The following is a 25,987-nucleotide window of genomic DNA, read 5'->3' as shown; positions in this document are numbered from 1 at the left end:
CGCTATTGTAAATTAGAGCAGCTGATTTGTCAAATATCAATGAAATAACAAATACTTACGACAGAAAACTGAAAAAGATTGAAAAAAGTAAATTTTATTGTAACCATCAATACGAAATATGTTTCGAATAATTTATCAATTTATTGGAGCCGTGCCATGAGAAAACCAACATGGTGGCTTTGCGACCAGCACGGATTCATACCAGCCTGCGCATCCGCGCAGGCTGGTCAGGATCCATGCTGTTCGCTTTCAAAACCTATTGCAATCAGAGAAACCATTAGCGAACAGCATGGATCCTGACCAGACTGCGCGGATGCGCAGGCTGGTCTGGATCTATGCTGGTCGCAAAGCCACTATGTTGGTTTTCGCATGGCACGGCTCATTTATCTAAATGCAAATTTATTAATACACGTTACTTCTTTAAACATTTTTTATATATAATGCTCATTGTCCGAGCATTTAAAAGATCCAAGAGTTATCACTCTTGATAAAGTATAGGATGATGATGACAAGACAAAGAATAAGAATATTTTTAATGTAGTATGGTAGAGTATAAGGGTGCACTTATACCTCCTTGCTGTTGAGGTAGCTTTTATAGCAACGTGGTAGAGTGTCTGCCTTAGGTGTGAGAGGCCCCGGGTTCGACTCCTGGTCAGGCTTGAAGTATATCAGCCTGTTACATTTGGCGTCCAACATTAAAACTCACGAGTAGATATGAATGGACACCTTGGAACGTTCCACAGAGGTTCAAACTCCTGGAATTCGAGGACGAATTCTAAAATAAAGGGGGTGTATATAGTAGGTTAGAGTATAAGGGTGCACTTATACTTCCTTGCTATTGAGCTACCTTTTATAGCGACGTGGTAGAGTGTCCGCCTTAGGTATGAGAGGTCCCGGGTTTGATTCCCGGTCAGGCTTGAAGTATTTTCAGCCTGTTACATTAATATGACATTCACTATTCATCAGATTTCATTTCATAATGAGATTTTATATGCAGTATTTGAAACATTGGGGAAAGGCGAGAAGTAACGATTTGTCCTTGCCACTAGAAACAAGACAAGATATTTGAGCCGTGTCATGAGAAAACCAACATGGTGGCTTTGCGACCAGCGCGGATGCGCAGGCTGGTCTGGATCCATGCTGGTCGCAAACGCACTATGTTGGTTTTCTCATGGCGCGGCTCATTTATACAATAAAATCTTACCATAGGGCAAGAACGAGATGCTAGCTCCTATCACAGTCCCGTCATGACTCCGCGGAACATACAAAGATGTCTGATGGTTGGTACAGTTATTGTACACTATAGTTGCACTGAGACTATTTGATGATATAGCCTGTAATGTGTAACTTCCAATAAATACATTGCTTCTCGATTTTAGAAATTTTCGGCACAATACATTAACTACCAACAACATCTGAAATTCTGCAATCGCCTGTATTGTTGTCATTTGAATAAAACAGAATAATGTTCTGCTTTCGTTCTCAACCCTACCATATAGCAGACTGGAACAAGATACGATCTGATTTCCTGTTGCCGCTATAATCCATCGCCGGAATGCTCTGCCTGCACCATGTTTTATCTAGAATAGTACACACATGTTTCAAGCATTCAAGAACTCTACCATTTTGTGCTGCATGTTATGAGTCTTCAGACACATATGCTCAAGTTACATATCCATTGAACAAATAATCATACTATATAATAGATATTTACATGATATGCTAACAGTGACATTGCACATATGCTTAACCTGTTAACGTTAAAAAATCAATAATTAGATTGTTAACACACCAAGTCATACGTTAACAAAACCAAAACACTATTTAGAATCATGTTTGAATTCAATTATTGACAAATTATTACATTTTTTTTCTTCAAACTATAATTTATATATTGATAAAGACTCACCATACACGAGAACCTGTATATAGTGCTGCTGACTTCATGAGCAGTAGCTTGTGGATTATAAAGTTGTATGTAAGTATCTGAACCAACCGTCGAAGTCGCTACACAGTGCACACTGCCACCTTCGAAAAGGTAAGCAAACAATTCAAAATGGCACATATCGACACATCTTACATTAGTTCGGCATGGTAAATGTCAACAAAACAACTGTAAGTTTAACATGGCTCATACCGTCACATCTTACATTAGTTCGACATGGTAAATGTCAACAAAACAACTGTAAGTTTAACATGGCTCATACCGGTACATCTTACTTTAGTTCGACATGGTAAATGTCAACAAAACAACTGTAAGTTTAACATGGCTCATACCGGTACATCTTACTTTAGTTCGACATGGTAAATGTCAACAAAACAACTGTAAGTTTAACATGGCTCATACCGGTACATCTTACTTTAGTTCGACATGGTAAATGTCAACAAAACAACTGTAAGTTTAATGTATCTGTATGAGCCATGCTTTAGTTCGGCATGGTAAATGTCAACAAATTTAAAACAACTGTAAGTTTAGCATGGCTTATACAGATACATTAAACTTTAGTTCGGCATGATAACTGTCAACAAAACAACTGTAAGTTTAGCATGGCTCATATCGACACATCTTACATTAGTTCGACATGCTTCATTTTCAACAAAACATAAGTTCAGACGACTCATGTTACCAGATCTTGCATTAGTTCGACATTGTTCATATATTAAATAAAAACAATATAAAAATCAAAATGGCTCATACCAACACAACTAGACCATAAGATACATTTTGTATCAGTATTATCAGTATATCTCCTATTCCTATCAGTTTCTACACTTAATGTAATGGACTTATAATGAATACCAGCGATTTCCATTCACTGTAACGGACTTCGGCTTTCTCCATCTAGTTGCTCGATCGAGCTACATTAGCAGCCGAAGAATTCCGAAGCAGCGTCGGGAGCTTACGTCACGTAAATTGCCAAATTTCATTATGGATCCATTTCCTTGTCATAATCTCAGCATATTTGATTTTTTTCTGTCAATATTTTTTGCATTGTCAGTTTCAATAATTATAATTAATAAGTAATGAATTCATTGTCAGTTTCTAAATCAATATTTTTGCGACTTGTCTTATACATTTGAGCCGCGCCTTGAGAAAACCTGGTTAGGATCCATGCATATTGCTTTCAACGCCTATTGAAATTAGAGAAACTGTTAGCGAACAACATGGATCCTGACCAGACTTTGCGGATGCGCAAGCTGCTCTGGATCCACGCTGGTCGCAAAGCCACTATGTTGGTTTTCTCATTGCGCGGCTCAATTTTCCTTTTTCAACAGCAGTCATACTTGCAGTATGTGCCACTCTCCGTCCTAAGGCGGTGCCAAATGGTGTCCTTTCTTTGTTTTGCCTAGTCAGTGTGTTTTAGTTTGTGTATTGATTTGCAGCTTAGATTTATCATATAGTCCAAACTGCTGAATGTTTTCATTTCTGCGAGTAAGTGTTCTTAGAAAGCAGCTTTCCCTATTTGATCTAGTATCAGAATGTCTAAACTTTTTTTCAGTATTGTCCATATATTTCATATTAGCACGTCTTTTATGTTGCATATCTATAACTGTCTTCCTCGATTCAATTAGACAAAGGCGGACAAATTTCCTCAACAACTCATTGATTTTGTTTAATAAAAACTTCAGAATTAAAAAAGGTTATCAACGTAGAAAAAAGGATGATTACAACATAGAATAAAAAAGATGATAAATGTCCATTTCAACAAAATCGATATATTTTATCCGCCTTAATGGGATCTGCTTTATGCGTGTTTACAATATCTGTGATAATTTCATTACCAGGTTCTTTTGAAGTAGAGTAGCAACTGCACTGGAGTGTTATATAATATAAAAAAGAAGATTTTTAAGTCTACCGCATAATCAAAAACTGCAAATATTTTCTTTTTTTTTACCAACACCTTTCGGTTTTTTCTGTGCAAAACGTAAGGATCCAAGTGGAATAAACGTGCATTTATATGTTACTTCAGTGGATTGATCATACTTATGTTTTATATATAATTATGTTTCTTAGCGCATTTTTATCACTTAGATCTGTGTTTTTGATGAGTAGCCATATCTTTATATGTATTTTTCAATTATGATGTGTTGCGCCTGAAAAAATTAGAGAACCTTCTATTACGAGTCATAGTTCAAATGAATTTAAAAAATATGAAAAGACTGGCAGAAAACGGTTACAAGCTATATACATGCAAGATACTTGTTAAGAAACTTACTTGCATAGACAATAGATTGTCCTGAACAAGGGTCATCGAATGCCAGTTGTGTTTTGTCCGTGCACACGTTCATGTGCTCAGTATTACTGGCGTCGTTGCAAGACTCGGTACCAGCAGAGTCGGTGTAATCAAAGTCGAATCTTCCAAGTATCACAGAAGGACAAGTGATGTATGCAGAGGCTTCTGAACCTTATCGTACATAGGAAATAGTGATTAGCAACGCAGTGGACATAATTCATACATTAGTATTTAGAGGTTTTATACCCGAATAACGTAACTTGGTAGTTCCATGATGATCAAGAGATATACGTACATGTATATGGAATTGTTTTGTTATTAGCTTTATTATTCTATAACTAATTAGTCGTGATGTCTATTATTAGTTGTATTAAAACACCACATTTATCATACTAAAATACAAACATTTCCAGAGGTTAAAACATGAATATAAATGATAATAAGACTTGGGTAAGTGGGTTGGAAATTTCCTGTTGATTACGTATTTTCTACATGCGATTTCGGCATTCACCGGTTGTTATGAAAAAGACTTTTCTGTTATGGCCGAAGGATGCCGAAATCACGTACGGAGATTTACGTAAACGCACGGAAATTGCCGATCGTCACTACGGGTTCATTACCTAATAGACAATCTCCTTCGGTCAAGTGTTATACAGTACTAAACAGACTCAGAAATAACTTCAAGATTTCAAGATTTAATTAGATCATGGATTATTACAACCATGTGATCAGAACAATAACACCATAACAAACAAGTAACTAAACATGTATATAAACAGCTAATGAAATGCTATATATATGTTTGAGACAGGTCATCGAACTCGGATAATGGCCTTTGGACCGAGTCTACAGGTATAGGTCGAAGCAGTTACATCTACGAATTTGTGCAACGGCATTTGTTACAGTTTGGCCAAGATGATTAAATGCAACTCAGATTTGTCCGTACGAAAAATCCGTTTCTATAGCATTTACACATAGTTGTACATGTATATATCGATGTGCAAGTCTGCACTGACATAAAGTAATAACGATGCATATCTGGACTTGAATTCTTTGAAACTTTGTTTACAGAAGTGTTAGGAATAAAAGATGTACAGATAATACATAAAATACCTTGTTTAATAATAGTAACAAACTCTGCCCCACTGGCGCCTGTAGCTTCGTCGCAAACACTTGCAATGGTCCCGGTATCACCGTCAAGTACCGGTTTCGTCCTATACTCACCGGCATCCTGCTGTTGAGCTGATAAAGAATTATTTTTTGTCAGCTATGTTTAAAAATTATCTTGACATGTGATACTGTAACGCATACCAATATGTGTAACTATTCTGTTAGAACTCTATAATCGTATGATTGTGTTCGACAGCCTAGTGCCACCATCAACACTAAAGGTGGACATAAAAACGAAAATATTTAATTTCCCGTAACTGTGGGCATATTTGGCATTGCAAGAGCAGAGTGAAAATTAAGCATTTTAGACTTTGAATGTTGATGATACGGACCCAATGCCTATTTCACCATCAATAAAGCTATGCTTAAAGTACAATATATTAAAATGTAATGACTGGGGTAAACGTGTCAACACCACTATTGCGTCCATATTTTCTAGTAACTATATAGTACATTAGTACTTCGGGTTTGCTTCCTTCCAGTTTAATCAATACCCTACCCAGGTGTTATTTACAGTTTAAATCGGGCATGAAACGGGTGGTTAAATGGACTCTTTTTATTTGCCACATCCATAAGCAAAGAGCTATACTCACGGTTCAGACGGTAATATGTATAAGACACTCCAGCTGTCAGTTCAGTGAACTTCAAACAGATATACGTGTACCATATACCGCCAATACTGTTAGCAGATGATGTTGATCTGAAATATATATTGAGGAATATTAAGATACTATAAGTCACGCATTAAGTGATGTCATATTGAAAAGCAGCGAATTTACTAACTTGTTTACTTGAACTATATACATGTTAGCTTAAAGAATTTGAAAAATACCGACATCTAGATGCCATTTACGTGAAATGTACCATATAACCATATAATTCAGTTAAACATAGCGTATTGCACAGTGTAGGGAAACTGAAGTTATGGTTCACGTCTGCAAAATGAATGTAAAATCTTTCAACTGTGCTTTCAAATTTTTTGGCAGAAAATACAGAACAAATGAAGTTCAAGAACAAAAATTGAAATGTAATAACTGTCTAAGAGCCTTAAAATATCCACTTGTCGCCTTGCTGCATAACTCTTCGTTCTACTACAGTAGTTACATGTCATGAATCTCATCTACTATTTCAAAAATGCTTTGGGCATAAATGATTTGTTTCATTTTTTGTTGGGTTTTGACGTCAAACCGCGTATGTAGACATTCTAGGTTTTTGTGATGGAAGAAGATAAAAGATGACCCTTCGTACATCATTTCTGGCATGGACTGGCACCTGGGTAGAAACACCAATGTTGTGTAAGTCACCTGGATGGCTTCCTAATATAAAAGAATTCCACACCCTCAGGTGAGGTTTTGAAACTGCAGCGGCAGTGGGAAAATGAGTCTAAATAAGTAAGTGACCTTAACCACTGGGCAACGTACATAAATGATATTTATAATTATGAGACTTTGCAATACGAAATTATATCTGACCTTATAAGTATGATTTTATCCGTATCAAAGGTCTCCTCAACGCATTCGTAATTGCTCAAAGTAGTGCCGTATATTGGTATGGAAAATCCACTTAACGTGGATGACGTGAAGACAATCTCTCCTTGTTGACTGTCGAGCCATGTAGTACCGTCAAATACTGATGGCCATGTGCACGTTGCATCTGAATTGTAAAAAATCAAATGTGTATTCCTTTCTGCTATATTTTACCGTTTCTTTTTGTTCCGGGCCTACTTTGTGATGCATGGCTCAGTGGCTGTGTTTGGAGTGCTCTGTTCTTCCGGGAAATCTGCTCTCATGTATCACATGACTTATTTTCATATAAACTGTGCATTTGCGTCTCCTATGTGCATGTATATATGATACAACTTATTTATTCTTTATTATGTTGAACGCCAGTAAAGAGTCTAATTTGTTCTGTTTTTCAAATTAAAGGGGTTTGCTATTTTCTCCTTTACTTAGCTTGTCAACCTTAGCTAAAACTTTTCCTTCAACTTGTAAGTTTCAGAAAAGAAAAATCAATTTACTCACGCTTAAGTCGTGAGTAAATCAATTATTATCTTATTTTCATTATCTTACCATAGAAACAAATCAACAAACATCAAATAGGTTTAGGCTATTGTATTGACAGCTAACATTGTTACAATACTCGCGGAATAAATGCAACATTTCAATAATATTCTGTAATTATTCCCTGTATCATTGGTGCCTAGGTTCTGTGTCTGAAACGAGACTAAAAGCAATTGAATTTCAAATTATCAAGCATATAACACATGTACTTCCCAATATCGTAACAAGAAATAGACTGTCGATTGTACTTCGGATTAATATATAATAATTAAATGAGAAATAATGGTAATCTTAACATGATTATGTTACGATAGAAAAACTCATGGATGATGAGAGTAACAGTCATACGTTTGAACCTGTTGACAAGGCCTGTTTACGACAACAACCTATATACTATAACCAGCTCTATATTATGACAACTGTCTTATATGTTTGTTTGTTTTGTTTTGTTGGATTTAACGTCGCACCGACACAGGATAGGTCATATGGCGACTTTCCAGCTTTAATGGTGGAGGAAGACCCCAGGTGCCCCTCCGTGCATTATTTCAACACGAGCGGGCACCTGGGTAGAACCACCGACCTTCCGTAAGCCAGCTGGATGGCTTCCTCACATGAAGAATTCAACGCCCCGAGTGAGGCTCGAACTGTCTTATATGAAAACATGTATACAACGACCAACCGTATACTATAACCGTAGCTATATTACGAACACATGCATTTATCATTACCTGTATATTACGTCCATCTGTAAACTATGGTCACTAGTATACTAAGACCACCTGCATATTATGATCACCTGTATAGTAAGACCACCTGCACAATATGACCACTTGTATACCACAACTATCTGCATATTATGGCTCACACCTACATAATATGACCATCTGTCCCAGACCCAAAAAAGGGTGGGAGGGTGGATCATAGTGTACACGTTAGCTGTCAATATTTTAAGCCTCAAGTGGCGAATACACAACTGCACAATCTTATATACCATGACATATAACACGTGAAGATCATGAATTATCCCGCTCAGCCAAATCAACCACTACCGTATTTACCAAAATAACAGGTACCGTATAAATGATAATTACGAATCGATAATTACATATCTTTGAGCACGGCGAGTGTTTTAGCTGTGCATATTTCTTTCTATTTATCATGTATGTATATAAGTAAATCATTTAACCATTAATTTGGCGCATTTATTACTCATTCATATACATATAGATTTGCAAGTTGTAGTACACACTGAAAATTATAGGCTGTAATAGAAATAGTAAATGTAAAAATAATCTGCACGTAACAGTGTAATAACATCAGTTTCTGACATTCAAAATGTCCCAACCACGTGCCCCTTACAATAAATAATGATTCCACTGATATGCAGTTTGTACATTGCACTAGAAAACTAATTCTTCATCCGAAAGACAAATAGCAAACTAATATTTTTTTTTCCAAATAAAAAACCTTTGAGAACTTTATAACTGTCTTCACTGGCGCAAATTTTTGTCACGGTGGATTGTAATGTACTATATTCGTCATGTACAGCCGAAACAAGGATTTCTATATGTAATGTACTAATTCTTCTCTTTGTACCACTAAACTGAGTTAAGACAGGCAATGAACATTTATTACTTGCCTTTTGTTCAGCTAACGAACGAAAGGTTCAGGATATGCTGCAAGTCTAGGAGAATGAAAAAAAACAGCAACGTTGTAATCTTATTTAATTATAATTCTAACTGTGCTATATTAAATGAAGTGTGATTACTTGTTAACTTATAAAGACGACTTTCAAAACTTAATAGGTAATTTGTCTAGTCAATTCAATTGATTCAATATCATCACCCGTCCTTCAAACCTCGTGGTCATATGATATTATTCCACAGTATAAACAGGATAGACATTGGTGCCTTCTTTTAATAATAAAATCTGTAAAAAGATTCTTTGGAAGCTTAGAATGCAGAGAATGCAACCAAGACTCGGTTTGACTGAGGTTATGAAATGTGCAACACCTCTAACCCCCCCCCCCCCCCCCCCCCCCCCCCCCCCCACTAACGACACTGAATAAACAATGCATAAACATTGTAAGGTCGCCTTTTTATTCTTATATCAAATTGAACAATTTTCAATGGCTGCTGCACGCGCAATATGACACTCAAATATCCGTAACTTATAATTAAGAGTATGTTCTGCTTATGCCAGATGAAAACAGATCTGAGCCGCGCCATGGGAAACCAACATAGTGGCTTTGCGACCAGCATGGATCCAGACCAGCCTGCGCATCCGCGCAGTCTGGTCAGGATCCATGCTGTTCGGTAACAGTTTCTCCAATTCCAATAGGCTTTGAAAGCGAACAGCATGGATCCTGACCAGACTGCACGGATGCGCAGACTGGTCTGGATCCATGCTGGTCGCAGAGCCACTATGTTGGTTTTCCCATGGCACGGCTCAATTATTTTCTTGTCATTTGGTTCATGACGTTCATACAGTCTGCATGTTATAAGTGAACACCGCTTAAGCCGGTGCTATAAGGGGTGTGGGAGAATGGGTTGCACGTTTCATTGCCTCTCATGAACAAGCGCAACCATATCGAGTCTATTATTACTTTGTTTGGTTGCATTCTATTCATTTAATATTAGGACATTTTTATAGATTTGATCAGATATCATATCAGAAGTTCTTACAACTTTGGAAGAACGTGCCATTGCTAAATTAAACATTAAACGAAAAGTGTGAGTACTGTCCTATGCAAAAAATGTATTTTCGGTCAAAATAACACATGCGATCCATACTGCAGTGGTGGGGTATGAAATTTAAGAAAAATGGCTAACCATTTAGGCAGCCATTTTAGTGTGTTTATGGCGTCATTATGTTAACAAAATGCTGAATTATTCATATAGCAAATACTCTTTAAAATAGATTAACTTCTATGAGTTTAGGATATAAAACACGATAATTTCTTTCGTTCTGTTTGGAAAAAGTAGAGGAGATATTTTACGGAATAACAGAAATACAGTTAAAATAAATATCTAAAATTACTTAAATCCGCCATTTGGTTTACGTTACTATGGAAACGAAATGGCTGCCATTTTGTTCTGTGTAACTTTCTCATTTCGATTCTTACACTGCTTTATATGATTTTAAAAACGTCTAGATACAGAATTAACATGAAAACAACTTTGCTCTCTAAATGCTCTACAGAACACAAACCTGAGACCTATCCGAATAAGCCAGTATAGGTCATTTGGCTTTTCAGTGTCTGTCAACATAGAGTCTAAAATATATGGAGTCCTGCAAGTGACTTGCTTTATTGCATGTTACTAAATGCAGTAACACATTTGCACTGAAGTTGAACATATATGAGCAGCATCAAGCTTGTGTGCCAAGCAGCAAAAAGGGTTGAAGGTACTAACTTTATATGGTTATAGGGAATCGATCCTACCGATTTTCGTCGCGAAAATCGGGATCGATCCCTCTACGGTAATACTATCGAATTAAAAAATGTGTACTTCCGGCATGTGCACAGAGCGTCTGACTTCGGATTTTTTGAAAGAATACGCTTTTCATTGTGCCCAATAAGCGTCCACATAATTTGTCCGAACCGCAACGTCTTGCACATAAGTACAAATATCACGGTGAGGATGCGTACACCGGATATTGCCATTTAGTGATAAGGTATTTTCCGAAAACGTGTTTATTTTTCGTCAACAAGGTAAGTAAAACACCTTTTTACTATTGTATTATACTACTACGGAAGAAAAGAGCATTACTTTTAATAACTAGATATCTCACAAGCGCAAAATGAGTCAATCTCATGAAGAAACGCTAAAATTTGTAATAAAATGGCAACTTTATCATCTGATAAATGCAGGTCGGGGACACATTTCTCCCGATATCGTCACTGATGGTCTTGTGATAAAAATTCTGAATCGTATGATTTATATAGTTACATACAAAGAAAACATGTGCAAAATTTCAGCTGTGTAAATGTTCAAATGACGGAGAAATCGATGATAAACGAGCGCCGATGGTGTACTGTGTATTACAAATATATGTACTGTGTATTGCCTGTATCACATTTAACTGTACTGTGTATTGTTTACATTATCCCTGAGTTTTATAGAATGAATCTTACAAAATGTACATTATCATTTCCTTTTCAAAGTACAAAACAGTAATTTCTTTAGCCCTGAAGATACGTGATGTTTTACATGATATTTATAGCGTTTACTCTGCTGTAATTCATGTAATAAGCTCTAAACGTAACTCACAGTCGCCATAGTGTAAAAGTGGGCAATATTTTTTGTTATGCTTACCAGTTGTAAATGTATATATATTCTATTCTTCCATTGAGCATTGTTTAAGCTGATATTACATGGATTATCTCAAAAACTTTTGCATAGACTTACTCTCAATATCTTGCAGAAAGCCCGGTCCTACTAATAAATACTATATTGGGATTTTTTTCGTTGCAGATTCAACTTGTGTATGTGTGTTTATGGCTGGCTCGACGAACGAATCTAAGGCCATTGTATGTCATTTTGTTGAACACCACCCAGATTACGAGAATATTATAGTACGCTAACGACCAAAACCGCAAAACAGTAAATTACAAGATAACACCAGACATATGCAGAGAAAAAAGCAGAAAAAATACTGTTGATTCAGAAAATATTAAATACATGTTTCAAAAAGGAACCCGCTTACAAAAGGGACCAATTTGCAACAGAAAGAAACCTTTGATTGGGCAGATGGTGAGGAGCCTGTTCACTGACGGCAGTGGAAATGTATGCTACCTACCTCGCCATCTAGCAGAACTCAAGATTTACACAAGGCTACCAGTACAAAAATATAATCTAGAGACACATACACGGCGGTGTACATGAAACTTTCAAAGTTACACAGAGTGCAATTCCATGGACAGACAAGGTTTTCGGAGAGTATTGTTATACAGTATATGAAAGAATGTGACAAAATAGCTGGATAAATAATAGCCTTTAATCAGTTTGTTTGCCAAGAAACGTTTTCTTTAACTGATTTTATAGTTTCCTATATTTCTTGACGTCGCAAAAGTTTTCATCGACAGCTTGGTTAATATGAGGTATAGTGAAGAAGTTGTTTTGAAGAGCAGGCTTATAACTCTTCCAATGATTTAACAATTATACAACTGCCTGCATAACAGAGGCCGTATTTCTGACGCTAAATTAAGAGGAAAGAGAAAAGCAAGACAGACGAATACTTATTGACATTAAAAGAAGCAGCTAGTTACTGCATAAATGTGATGAGTGTACATTACTTCCACATAAGATTGGGCATTGATACTGAAATAGGTTCCGTTGTGACAGATTTATTTTACCAAACATTATTTGACAATCAGTATTGTAAAAGCCATGTTTTACTTTGATAAAGAACAAATAGTCATGCACATTGAAATATTTATTAAACAAACTTGAAACCTAAACCAAAGATCATAAACATTTTACATTCAACAGTTTGAATACATGAAAAAAAATCGAAATGATCTTCAAGTCAGTTCCCGATCGTTTGTTATAGTTCGAAGTTGACCTTGACAGAAAATGTACTATTTTGTTTAACAGGGAAGTTGATCACATAACAGTGATAACGAACTATTGGCATAGAAATGACATATCTTGCAAATTAAGTGTGCAAAATATATTTCAAGAATAACACATGGCACTGTTTCCTCCTACTTTTAAAAGAAAATGGCTCAGTGCATATGACACCCATTTTGTTTCGTATGAAGCAAGTGGTGAGCTAATTACCTTTCAGAACAATGCATTTAAAGCAATAAAATATTTTTACAGATTTTATTGACTATATTATTTTAAGAAAATTTCAAGTGAAACTAGTTCGAAGGTTATACATCAAATGAGTCTAAGGTTATTAAGGAGAAACCACTTTAAAAGTTCAAAGCACCTACGACCTTGACCTTTGCACTATTGACACCATAATCGATAAAGGTCTTCTACCGACCAAGGTTTATGTCTCTTTGTAGTATGAAGGCAAAACGATAACATATTTTCATGTTTGCTCTTCTTATAAGGGGAGACGTTTTCCACACTTATAGTCATCATATCCTGTGTTATATTATTATAAAACTTCACGGCTGAACTTGTGGCTGGGCCTTTTATCGGCAATGGCTAGTCTTTAGACAGTTTCTCTGAGTGACTATTGGCATGCCGCTGTAATTGTAAGTTGTAATATCTGTATTCAAACTGGTGCTTGTTATTTTTGCAGTGAAGTCTAATGTCATCTGCAAACAGAAAAAGACAATCCATCATTTGGGCCATTGGAATTAGATGCCTTTTCTATCTAATGACCATAAATGCTGAAAATATGCTCGTTTTTCAATATCAATACTCAGTACACTAAACTGCAATACACAGTACAAATATTACTTTGAAAACTCAATACACAGTACACCATCGACGTTCATTTATCACCGACTTGATTTAGAAAGCTGCAATTTTGCACATTTTTTCCTTGTATGTAACTAAATAAATCGTACGATTCAGATTTTTCCCACAATGCAAATAGGTTATGGTATCGGGACAAATGTGTTTACGGCATGCATTTATCAAATGATAAACTTGTCATTTTATCATAAATTTTAGCATTTCTACTTAAGATTGACTCATTTTACGCTTGTGAGAGCATATACACAGTATCTAGTTTTGAAAAGTAATGCTCTTCCGTAGTAGTATAATATAATAGTAAATCGGGGTTTTATTTACCTTGATGACGAAAAATAATCACGTTTTCGGAAAATACCTTATCACTTACTGGCAATATCCGGTGTACGCATCATCACCGTGAATATGGGAGCAGTGTTGTTTTTATCCAAAAATCTACCTTTAAATTGATAGGGAATCGATCCTACGCGATGCGACGAAAAACCGGAATCGATCCCTCTAAGGTAACATGCGATATGCCGAATGAGATATTTACTGTCGATTTGAAAAATGTGTACTTCCGTCCGTGCCAGTTCTTTCAAATGTTATGGTACGAGTTTAAGTCGGATCGATTCCTGATTGAGGCAGTGCCTTATTTCATATATTAGTCGAACTTGTCGTTGCTTTAGATATTTAGATGTGAGTGTGCTTTACATGCATGTCATAATTGCTGTCGATATGACAAAAAGAAATCTTGACTTTTTTGAAAAAAAAAGAGGGACCCTTTGTGAGAATATTAAGATATTTAGATCTTGAAGTTTTTATGTCATATAAAAACAGAAAAATAATCTGTAAAACTTAAAGCTGAAATATTTGATAGAATTCTACCCTTTTGTTTGTGTTTTTTTTAAATATGTAATATTCTGCCATTCTATACATTCTCTTGTTATCCTTGTATAAATTGACAAAACTAATGTTGATTTTTACCTGAATTATAAATTATACCCTACCATAGCTTTTTATTTAAATTTAATCGATGTGAATAGAAAATGAATTAGTTATCTTTTAAAAATTATCCGGCTTAGTTAAAAAGAACGAAAGATACAAAACAAACCTTTATACATTTGTGCATCAAACACGCTATTATTACATTTAAAAGAGTGTCACATTTATAAATGAGATAAAAGGCATGGTTTGCACTTCGGAGACATCGTCTATTTTCACTTAAAAATAGAAATGAATAAGCAGTGTCTAGTGGTATTTAAATGCGCTTCATGTTCTTCTGCTGTAATTACGTCGTATAACATTGCTAACGTGCACACTGTTTCAAATATTACTCGAATCATTTTTACCTTATTGGTCAGTATAGTCTGGTGGTTTTAGCCCCTGAAAAAGGTTTATGAGGGCCGGAATGTTAATGCTTGGAGATAAAGACTTTATTAAAGTTTAAACATCCCTGGTTCATCTGGGTGCTGTCTCCAAAAAATATATGACCACTATATGCAAATTATAGAGGTCAAAAGGTCATGCATTAAAACTGATATTTTCACTTAAGTTTTGTCACTTATCCAATGATTCATGAATAATTTTTCATTATACAGGATTTGATTTACAATATAAGGATTAAGTGAACCATACACTTGTATCCAGTTAATAAATTATGACTCGCACCCGAAAACGTATTGTATGCTCATATATTAAGGTTAAAAGTCACAGGGTATATAAACAGAACAAAATAGCTAACCGCATTTGCTAATTTTCCAATATCTTTGCAAATTCTGTAAATACAAATTTGAAATTTAGCATACTTTTAGAACAAACTGTTGTTAATAACATAATAAAATTTCAAAAATATTAAGTGACGCCAACATATAAATTTTATTCAATTTACTAACTCACCCCATTTGTAAAAAAGTCACAAAAACACATAAAAGCTGTGTTTTAGTGAACAAGTGAATACTATTTGTAAGAATAAGAACTGTTCATATTAACATTTTTTTTCTAGCGAATGGTTAAATATGACACGAATGGTGAATGCTGTTTTTAGAAAAAGCAAGTTTACGAAGTTATTTCATTATCTTCCCAAAATACGTTTTCGTTTTTAGTATGTTAACATGCACATTGTTAACATGTTTGTTTACTTTTTGTGACCTGTCAAAAATTGGTTTAAATCATAAAATGAATGAATACTATTTCTGAAGACGTGTTTTGGTTTTGTTGTAAGTTCGGCATTTTATCAATTACATATTGTTCTGAGTGTACATTACATTTCAAAAAGTATTTTATGTTATTTTTTTGAAGATATTGGCAAATAAATATGAAGGGCACTTAGCTATTTTGTTCAGTATAAATTTAGTTATACACAATTTTAGGAAAGCTTTTATTTTGCAGATTAAAAACGTCCCAATAAATCTTTATGTAATATTTCGAAGAAAAAGTAGAGCTATTGCTCTCGCTCCAGCATCGGAGTCGGCATCGCCGTTGGTTAAAATTTTTGATTAAGTCAAATATATTTGTTACTATCAAAGCTATTGCCTTGAAACTTAAAATGGTTATTTACTATCAAAGTCTACACCAGGAGAAACAATTCCCATAAATTTGATTTGAATTTTGATGGAGTTATGCCCCTTTCTGACTAAGAATTTTGGTTAAAAATTTTGATAAAGTCAAATATCTCTGTTACTATCAAAGCTATTGAGTTGAAACATTAAATAGTTTTTTTACTATTAAAGTCTACACCAGGAGAAACACACTCTCTAACTCTGATTTGAATTTTTACAGAGTTATGTCTCTTGTTAACTTAGAATTTTTGGTTAAAGTTTTATAAAGTTTTACTGGCAAAGCTCTAATTTAGAGTCAAGAAAATGAGAAAATGTTGAGTGCACTGTCTTACGGACAGCTCTGACTTGTTATAATTCGGGTTGAGACTGCTAACCAAATAATTCTGATTTCTTGTTAAGATAATTTTCTTTTATCTAACTAATGCAGTCAGTTTGATCATACAGATGCTTCTCAGTTTAAATGTCACAAATATATGTTAAAGATCCAAAGGTCGCAGTAATAAGTACTATGAAGTATAAATAAACATGATCATATTGCCTACTGAAAAGATGCATAACCTTGCATATAAAAGGGTATTATTTATCAACTACTTCAATGTTTTAATAATAAACCATTCAATTATGATAATATTTGAAAAAAAAAGAAAAAAAGAAAACCTTTGCCAAAAACAAAAATGTTCTTTCAGTAAAGCTGTGGCTTGCGTCTGTGTTCATATTCTGGAAATGTAATTTTGTTAATAGCATTTTTATATATCTATCAGAACCAATCGTAATTTCATTTTTGAATTAGTTCTAAAACTGAAGAAAAACACATTTCTTATACTAATTTGGGTGCATGTGACCTTGACCTTTGCACATGTCATATTGTTTATAATGGTGAATATTTAAGTGGCGTCGTTGGAAAATACAAACAAAAATTGAAACCAATATATGTATTTGTAACACTGGTCGGGATATCAGCCGCAACCTTGAATTGAACCCAGACCGCTGTAGCCCAGTATGCTAACTTCTGCGCCACTCACTCTCTATCAATAGAGAGTTTAAATGCACAAAGGACATACTCTAATTAAGTAACGTATGTACCAATAAGCTGCATCTGGCGAAAAAATGCACTTTAAAGTAATTTACACTAAGAATTATTCAAAAGTCATTTTAAGATGCCTATTAACTAAGCACTGTAACCTAATACTCATTGTGTAACTTTGAAAAGTTTGTCAATCTTAAGTGTTAATGTAACGTAGGTTTTGGTGAAATAAATGGTACGCTAAACAAAGCATGATATACTAGTACTCAGTGGTAGACAGTCATTGCTCAAAGTGTGGTAAATTGTGGGAGAAGGCATTTTATTCATTAAAATTATGTAAAAGCGACTTGTTATAAGAACTCACAAATATAAATAAAATCGAATTATACATGTGTTATGCAGTACATTGTTTCAAAAGTAAATATAAGTATCGGTACATATATTACCATGAAAGCATGCTGAAATAAAACAAGAGGACTGTCTTACGGGTGCAAATGCTCATCTGATTTTTTTGTCTCTGTATAATAGAAATATTGTCATACCCATGATATTTTAAGTTCAGAAGGGGTCGTAATTCTTGCAAAAAAAAAAAAAAACAATGTAGAGTTACTGCACTTGCAGGTTTAAACGGCGAATAACTGCTCGAAGTTTTAAAGCAATGACTTTGACCGTTAATGAGAAAAGTTGATCTAAACGCAAACTTTAAGCAAGAAATCTGATATTTTCTTAGTCCAGAAGGGGTCATAATTCTTGCAAAAAGAAGGATTGAGTTATGTTTCTTGCTTTACAGGGTCAGTCTTTGATCGTTAATAAGTGTTGCAAGTTTTAGAGCAATAGCTTTGATAGTTTAGGAGAAAAGCTGACCTAAACACAATACTTGAACAAGAAATCTGATATTTTCTATTTTCAAAAGAGGCCATAATTCTTGCAAAAGCAGGATGGAGTTATGTTTCTTGTTATACAGAGTCAGCTTTTAATGGTTAACAAGTGCTACAAGTTTTAAAGCAATAGCTTTGATAGTTTAGGAGATAATTAACCTGACCATAAAACTTAAATAAGAAATTTGATATTTTTAGTCCAAAAGGGGGCATAATTCTTGCAAAAAAGCAGAATGGAGTTACGTTTCTTGCTGTGCAGAGTCAGCTATTAATGGTGAACAAGTGTTGCAAGTTTTAAAGTAATAGCTTTGATAGTTTAGGAGAAAAGCTGACTTAAACATACAACTTAACCAGGCAACGCCGACGCAGACGCCAACGTCGATGAAGATCAAGTGATGACAATACTTTTCAAACAAGAACTGTCACTGAAGACAGCGCGCTCGACTATTTTGATGCTGGATAGTAAAACTTGGCATAACTGAGGAAACTGGAGCTGTCACAAGAGTGATTCCAATGGTGGATGAAGATATTGCATAATAGTCCGAGCCAAAAATATTAAGTAATAAAAGAGGTAAAGATAAAGTGTATCGAACACTATATAAGTATATTCTAAGCAAAAAGGGGGCATAATTCATTAAAGATTGGTGCAAAAGTAATGCACCTTGTGTCATATGATGTGGGTGATGATGTGGAACAACATCTTCAAGTTTGAATTAAATATGCATTTCATAGTTATAACTGTGATATAGTGAATATGCATCACAATTAACCTTAAATTCTAAGTAAAAGGGGCTTAATTCATGAAAAAATGTACTAGAGTTATGCACCTTGTGTCATATGATGTGGGTGATGATGTTGTACAATTATTTTAAGTTTGAATCAGTTCCATTCAGCAATAACAGAGATAGAGTGAAAGTGCTTTAAATCTTTAACCTGAAATTCTAAGTAAAAAGGGGGAATAATTCATGACAAAATTGTGCCAGAGTTATGCATCTTGCTTCATATGATGAGGGTGATGATGCTGAACAACTACTTTAAGTTCGAATCAAATCCATTCAGTAATAACACAGATAGAGTGAAAGTGCATCAAAACTTTAACCTGAAAATCTAAGTGAAAAGGGGGACAAATCACGAAATATTGGTACCAGAGTTATGACCCTTAGGTCAGATGATGTGGGTGATGATGAGGAATAACTATTTTGAGTTTGAATCAAATCTATTAAGTAATTACAGAGATAAATAAAAAAAGAGAAAGTATAAAAAACAAAAACTTTAACCAAAGTTGGGACGCGGAAAGACGCCGACGCCTGGCCGAGTAGGATAGCTCTCCTTATACTTCGTATAATCGAGCAAAAAATCAGATGAGCCAAAAAGGAACCCCATATTTTATAACAATGCTTAAGATATCTGTGTTAAATTATATACAAACATTTAAATATGCTGACAAAGGGAATATACAACTATCAAAGATCAAGTGTTGTGTTGTACATGATATATATTGATGATAACATAAGTGCCAACGAGCTGAGGTCTGATTTAACAAGTATATAATATGGTAAATATTAATCTTGATGTCTATAGTATTGATTGTGACCATCTGCTGATATGTTTTCTATATAATTGAACAATCCCTTACACAAGTAGGGTACCATAAACCTTTTGACAAAAGCTTTGTAACAATCAACTGATGTCAGTAACGTAAGTACATGTACTGTTTAGACCACTAATAAGAAAGTAATGTCATTAACAATATGATTCAGACAACTACATTCTATAAAGGGAGATAATTTAAAAAATGAGCGAGATAGACTCATCATTTAATACACTTCAGTTTCTTTCAGTGGTTTTTATAGTTGTGTGAAATTTCAACAAAAATGATTGGTTAAATTTAGAGTTATTCTTTGGAAAAGAAATGTTATATGTAAGTTTAATAAAGGGAGATAATTCAAAAAGTAAGCTAGATAGATTTATTGTACTTTTACAAAGCACTTTTCCTTAATGTCCTTAATCTTTGTATGAAGTTTGAATGAATTCCATTTATCATTTTTGGATAACATATTAATAGTATCTATAGATGACATTGTCTCAACGTAAATAGATAAAGTGCACGACCTTTTACCCTAATTTCAGACATTGTTTCTATTTGTCATGTTCTGTTTTAGCTTTGCATCAATTCTAAGTGACTAAAAATAGTTTCATAATACATTTAGGGTACAATTTTCCAGAAAAATTGCCAGTACATAATCATTGAAAAAAAGCTACACAAAAAAGTTGCAAAATCAGAATTTCATAGCATGACCTTTTGACCCCTCTAATTTACATAAAACATCGTTATATTTTTTGGAGACAGCTATCAAAGTAACCAGTAAGGTTCAAGCTTCAACAAATATGTTGTCTTCGGGCATTAACATGCCGGTCCTCATACAATGATTTCTAGAGCACTTTTATCACTAAAACCACCAGACTAGTATATTGTGTTCTACGTGGCAATTTAAAATGTTTATACATGACGATAGAATTGCTGTCTTAAATTACGTATTCAAAGGCACTTTCAGCAAAATTTTCGGTAATTTGAAGATATAATAGACACCAATTCATATCTGAAAATAGGAAGAAAAGACTTCAATCCTTGTATAACTTTAGGTTTAGTTTTCCATACAGATCTAGTGAATTTTTTTCAGCGGGAGTTATTTTATTCACACTGTCTTGTCTTACTTGTTGAAAATAGTGCGAGGTTTGCATGCCCCAAACGCTATTAAACCTCCGGTTACCTTTATATTGGTTGCTGACCGTTCCAAGACGGTGCCCCCTATTTTCAACTTAATATTTGAGCCGCGCCATGAGAAAAACAACATAGTGCGTTTGCGACCAGCATGGATCCAGACCAGCCTGCGCATCCGCGCAGCCTGGTCAGGATCCATGCTGTTCGCTAACGGTTTCTCTTATTTCAATAGGCTTTGAAAGCGGCCAGCATGGACTCTGACCAGACTGCGCAGATACGCAGGCTGGTCTGGATCCATGCTGGTCGCAAACGCACTATGTTGGTTTTCTCATGGCCCGGCTCATTTGTCTGTTACTCATATCGTCTTCTGCTGTGGTTTGCAGTCACGGTAGGGAGACTGCGCTTTTGGAGCGTAGCTTTCCCTGTCGAATATTTGAAGCCTTGTTCTTTTCTACTGTCTCCAACACCACCACCCTTTTATCTGCCCCTTACCCATTTTTATATTTTGCATATAATTAAATTGTACATGTTGTTGGATATTTGAAGCAACCCTTCTGCTGTATTTTTCCGTTACAGTGACTTGTGTTGCGGGCCTACTTTGCGATGCATTTCTCTATGGCTGTGTTTAGGGTGCTCTATTCTCCCGGAAAGTCTACCCTTACCTTTTTTTTTTATCTAATTAATAACTGGAATATTAACATCAATTAAACAAATCCACATGCACCTGCTAGATCTATCAAGAGATTGGCACTAGGTAGCGAGGTCAGTTTTTCCTATATAAATATAACCTCCCTATTTTTCTGACAATGCACATCTTCATCTCAGAATAAAGCAGCAATTTCACAGAATGGGAATAAAAGAAGAGCTTATACAAACGTTGATTTGTCAAAAATGAGACGGCTAACGAGCGGGTACAGCTTTTTATACATAGTTGCACAGAAAAAATTTAAAAAATGTTTTCGTTGGAAACAAGTCGCCATGATTTGAAATAACTTTAAGTGGTGACCCTCTTTGAAAATTGCTGTAGGCTACTTGGTTTCTGAGTGCGAGACTAGTTATTTATATGGTTATACAGAAATTGAAATGCTTTCTTTAGAAAAACACAATTGATTCGATTTCACGGAAATTAGCATTAAGTGATCCGCTACCAAAATGTGTAAGGGCACATGCCTTTAAACTTCTGGAGATTCTGATTAAATGTTTCACAAAGTAAAACAAAACTGATCATGGCTGCTGCCACCAGTGTCAAAAAGAATACTCAGTTTGAGAAATCTTGTCAGTTCTTAAGACCATCCTAACAACACAACCAAAAATAGTTCCAAGCTTTCCAGGTAAACAATTATCTACACAACGTGCAGAATATGCAAAGCTACAATATATGCCTTAATACCATTTTTAATGTAAATTCGGCGACTAAAATCAATACAAACTGAAGTCAACGTTTTTATTAAAACAACCACGTGTATGAATACAAATATGCAAATTTATGGTCACGTGAATAAACGATGACCTCATGTCATCTGAACTGGAGCGATGATATTGATTAGCTATTGCATAGTACTGCCCCAGAGGTCACGTAGCTTATAACGTATAACAGGTAGCTTATATATAGAAAGCTAGCCTGGGAATCCAGACTGACAATCCAAAAATGTTTCCTAACCGCAGTATCGCATGTATAACTCCCGAAATTTAAGGCTTTATTTGATAAAGAACAATGACTTCTGCTAGCAATAATCCGCGGCTAAAAATATAAACGGAATTTCAACGGAAAAGTTTCCAAACAGTTCCGGTCCATAGACAATACCAGTTTGTACCTCTGATAGCTTTTCCAGCATGTTGTAACACTTTTCTAATATGTCAGAACAAACCTAAATGTTCGTCATAGCTATCAAATTGTAAGATATTATATTAATGCAACCCTAGTGATCTAAGAATGTTACTGAATTTTCGACTGCATTGTTAATTAGGCTATTTATAGTTAACACTAATTAGCGCAAATTTAGTGAGATGAGTTATGAACAGGACAGTAATTTATTGATATAACGTGAACGTTATATCAAGAACAAAATATACTAAAACATGCTTAGCAATACGAGAGTGAACAAAAATAAGAAAATCATTCGATATTGTTTGCAATGTGACCTGCCGTGAGAATCAAAGACATGTATGTTTTCTAAATAATATTCCCTCACGGATAATCTTCCTTCAGCAAATGTACAATATAAGATACTATATGTATGCATAGATACACATGTATTCGGTACAATTTCGTCTGACAAAACACGAATTATCAACGTGGAAACCCACAGGTCGCCCCAAGCTGACAAATGTTGCAAGCTCGCTTTGACTAAGTGGTGCTACTGTATCACGATTTCCTCAACGTGTAAGCCCGTGAAAGTGGGCGCAGCGATGATACTAATACTCGCCTTTTTGAAACGGTAATCTGTCAGATTGTAGCAAGTCGCCGGATAACAGATTTGACCAACATAAAATTGAATTGTTTCAAGACAGATTCTGCTCACTTCAGCTAAATTCATTCGAATCGCACCATGAGAAAAACAACATAGTGCATTTGTGACTAGCATGGACCCAGATCAAACACTCTGGTCAGGATCCTTGCTGTTCGCTAACGGTTTCTCTAGTTGCAATAGGCTTTGAAAGCTAACAGCATGGATTCTGACCAGACTGCGCGGATGCACAGGCTGGTCTGGATCCATGCTGGTCGCAAACGAACTATGTTGGTTTTCTGATGGTGCGTCTCAATATATCTGGATTGATACAAATATATGTATAAAAATTAAAACGGTTTCGTTTCGCCAGTTACATATTTTTCGACGTTTTTCTCGGTCTGACTAAAGTAAGTTTGTCTGACTTAATGTCAAGCATTTTCGCGAAGCCTGCTGTTATGTCTAGCGAACTTTTGAGTATAACAGATGGAGTGATAATTAATGCACCTCTAAAATACACTGGCTGCAGAACTGACATTCTGAGATGCATTTGAGGTGCATGTTTGTGTTGTTTTCTTTCACAAAAGTCTCATGAAAACCACAGCTATCTGATACGGACTAAATCAGTGTGTATAATAATTCATGACAGACACTGCCCAAAAGCTTTAAAAAGAAATCTTAAAAGCTGAATGATTTGGAGAAAAGGCTTGTATTATTTATTCCGTAAAACATCTTCGATGTAATTTATGTTTTAGTTTTCGTCACAAATAATCAAAAAGGATCAAAACTATTCGTTAAAGACTGAATCAGTGTGTATGTAAACAGTGACTGGCAGGGCAGTGAAAAAGGATTAATTTTGAAACCAAAGCCGAATATTAAAAAAAAAATGCCAAAAAAAAGTTCTTATGGTTTATATTAACAATTCCTTAGTTGTCGCTTTCTTTGTAATATTTTAAACATTGATTAGCAGCCACCATCAGCGCTTTGAGCACTTTGATTAGTTATAAAAGCACTTTAATAGCCTGTAACGTAATATTGTAGAAAATAAATCTAATGGTATAAGGTGTATTAATAAAATTTTATTTTATGTCTTACTTGATGATAATGAATGAGGCTTTAAGATATGATATAGGCTTTGCTGTTGTACATTTGTGTTGTACATTTGCAGGTACTTTTTCACGTGAAAAAAACGTGCAAAAATGCAAAATACATATATCCTATTTATAGTGTCAAACCGTATGTTTCATCCACAGATGATACTTCTGTGCAGATATAATAAATACAGTACAAAGATATTTCTTTTAATAAATGAATTCATTGATTATAAAATATATTTCATGGGATTCTCGTGGAAAAAAAAATCCAAGCTTTTGTAACACACAGAGTACTTACTTGTTCGACATACAAGAAGAAATATGGTTAAACAAACATATATCCATATATAAGCTGAAAATTCCATACGTTTTCCCATATCAGTTTCTTTTTTTTTTCTTTTTGCTCTTTTCACCTTTTACTTATCAAAACTTTAAAACTTATTTTAATGTACCTAAACGTATGATGTCGGAATCAAATATCATAATTTATATTCACTTTGAATTTCAGTAAAAATATTTTACTTTCTCTCTCAGAATTTAGTCCGCATTGTTGCTTGACGAACAAATATTTTTAATACGTAATAAGAAACGTAAGAACGCTTTTCAGTGCGCTTTAGATAATTTTTTCTTAAGATCTGTCTTTAAATGTCAGGACCATGTAATTTCAATATAATTTTAATGTCCTTTCATGAGTAAGAATGATATTTAACACGTTTTTGTAAAATCATTTTACGACACAAATAAGTTTTGTTGTATCGTGGATAAAGTTCTATTTTTCAAAAGTACCAAAGATTCTTTTCTTAATTCAATAGGTATATACATACTATGTCTTTTATCTATCATGTCACTCATTGCTTTCACCACTCTTTTATTATTTATTCATATAAAGAAAAACATTTATACGAAATCGATTTTAATTTTTGATTTATTGAAATACAATGTCTTTGCTGTTGGACAGGTAAAATAGACTCAAATCAATACATAATCTATTCATTCAATACCTACAAATTAATCTGTATTGTATAAACTTTTTTAATGTTGTATGCGCTTGTACAAGATGGCATTTTAAATTGCAGTTGATGATGATGATTAACATAACAACAATGATTGCTCTCAAGATAATAATAACGACACCGAGAGGGTGATGATGATAATGATGATGATGATAATGGTGGTGGTGGTGGTGGAACTATGGTGTTGATAATAATACACATAAAACAACACTCATGATTATTATCACGATCATAATTACTAATGATGACGATGGTGATGATGACGACGACGACTATGAGGATGATGACATTGACGATGATGATGACGATGGCGATGATGATAAAGTGCTGATGATGATGATTAACATGACGCTTATGATTCTCATCCCGA

The 25,987-nt window shown here is 34.7% G+C and overlaps 1 protein-coding gene across 1 annotated transcript; it reads right to left on the bottom strand.

The window, feature by feature from the left end:
* Positions 1-1,181: 1,181 nt before the first annotated feature.
* LOC128557331 (uncharacterized) lies at positions 1,182-25,449 on the bottom strand. The gene is made up of 7 exons (XM_053544614.1): positions 24,903-25,449; positions 6,878-7,058; positions 5,999-6,105; positions 5,349-5,477; positions 4,218-4,406; positions 1,910-2,028; positions 1,182-1,334 (listed from the first exon to the last, which is right to left on the bottom strand). Exons 1-7 carry the CDS (start codon positions 24,979-24,981, stop codon positions 1,182-1,184), a joined length of 957 nt encoding a protein of 318 aa, XP_053400589.1. The 5' UTR covers positions 24,982-25,449.
* Between the last annotated feature and the right edge of the window lie 538 nt (positions 25,450-25,987).

This window comes from Mercenaria mercenaria, chromosome 5 (assembly GCF_021730395.1).
Source record: "Mercenaria mercenaria strain notata chromosome 5, MADL_Memer_1, whole genome shotgun sequence".
NCBI lineage: Eukaryota > Metazoa > Mollusca > Bivalvia > Venerida > Veneridae > Mercenaria > Mercenaria mercenaria.
This window is presented reverse-complemented; position numbering and strand designations above follow the sequence as displayed.

Coding starts and splice junctions, on each gene's coding strand:
- LOC128557331 (XM_053544614.1), bottom strand. CDS start 24,981: ATGGGAAAACGTATGGAATTTTCAGCTTATATATGGATATATGTTTGT. Junction 7,059..24,902: donor TCTTCTTGTATGTCGAACAA/GTAAGTACTCTG, acceptor TTTACAATTCAG/ATGCAACGTGCACATGGCCA. Junction 2,029..4,217: donor ACAATCTATTGTCTATGCAA/GTAAGTTTCTTA, acceptor ACCTTTTCGAAG/GTGGCAGTGTGCACTGTGTA.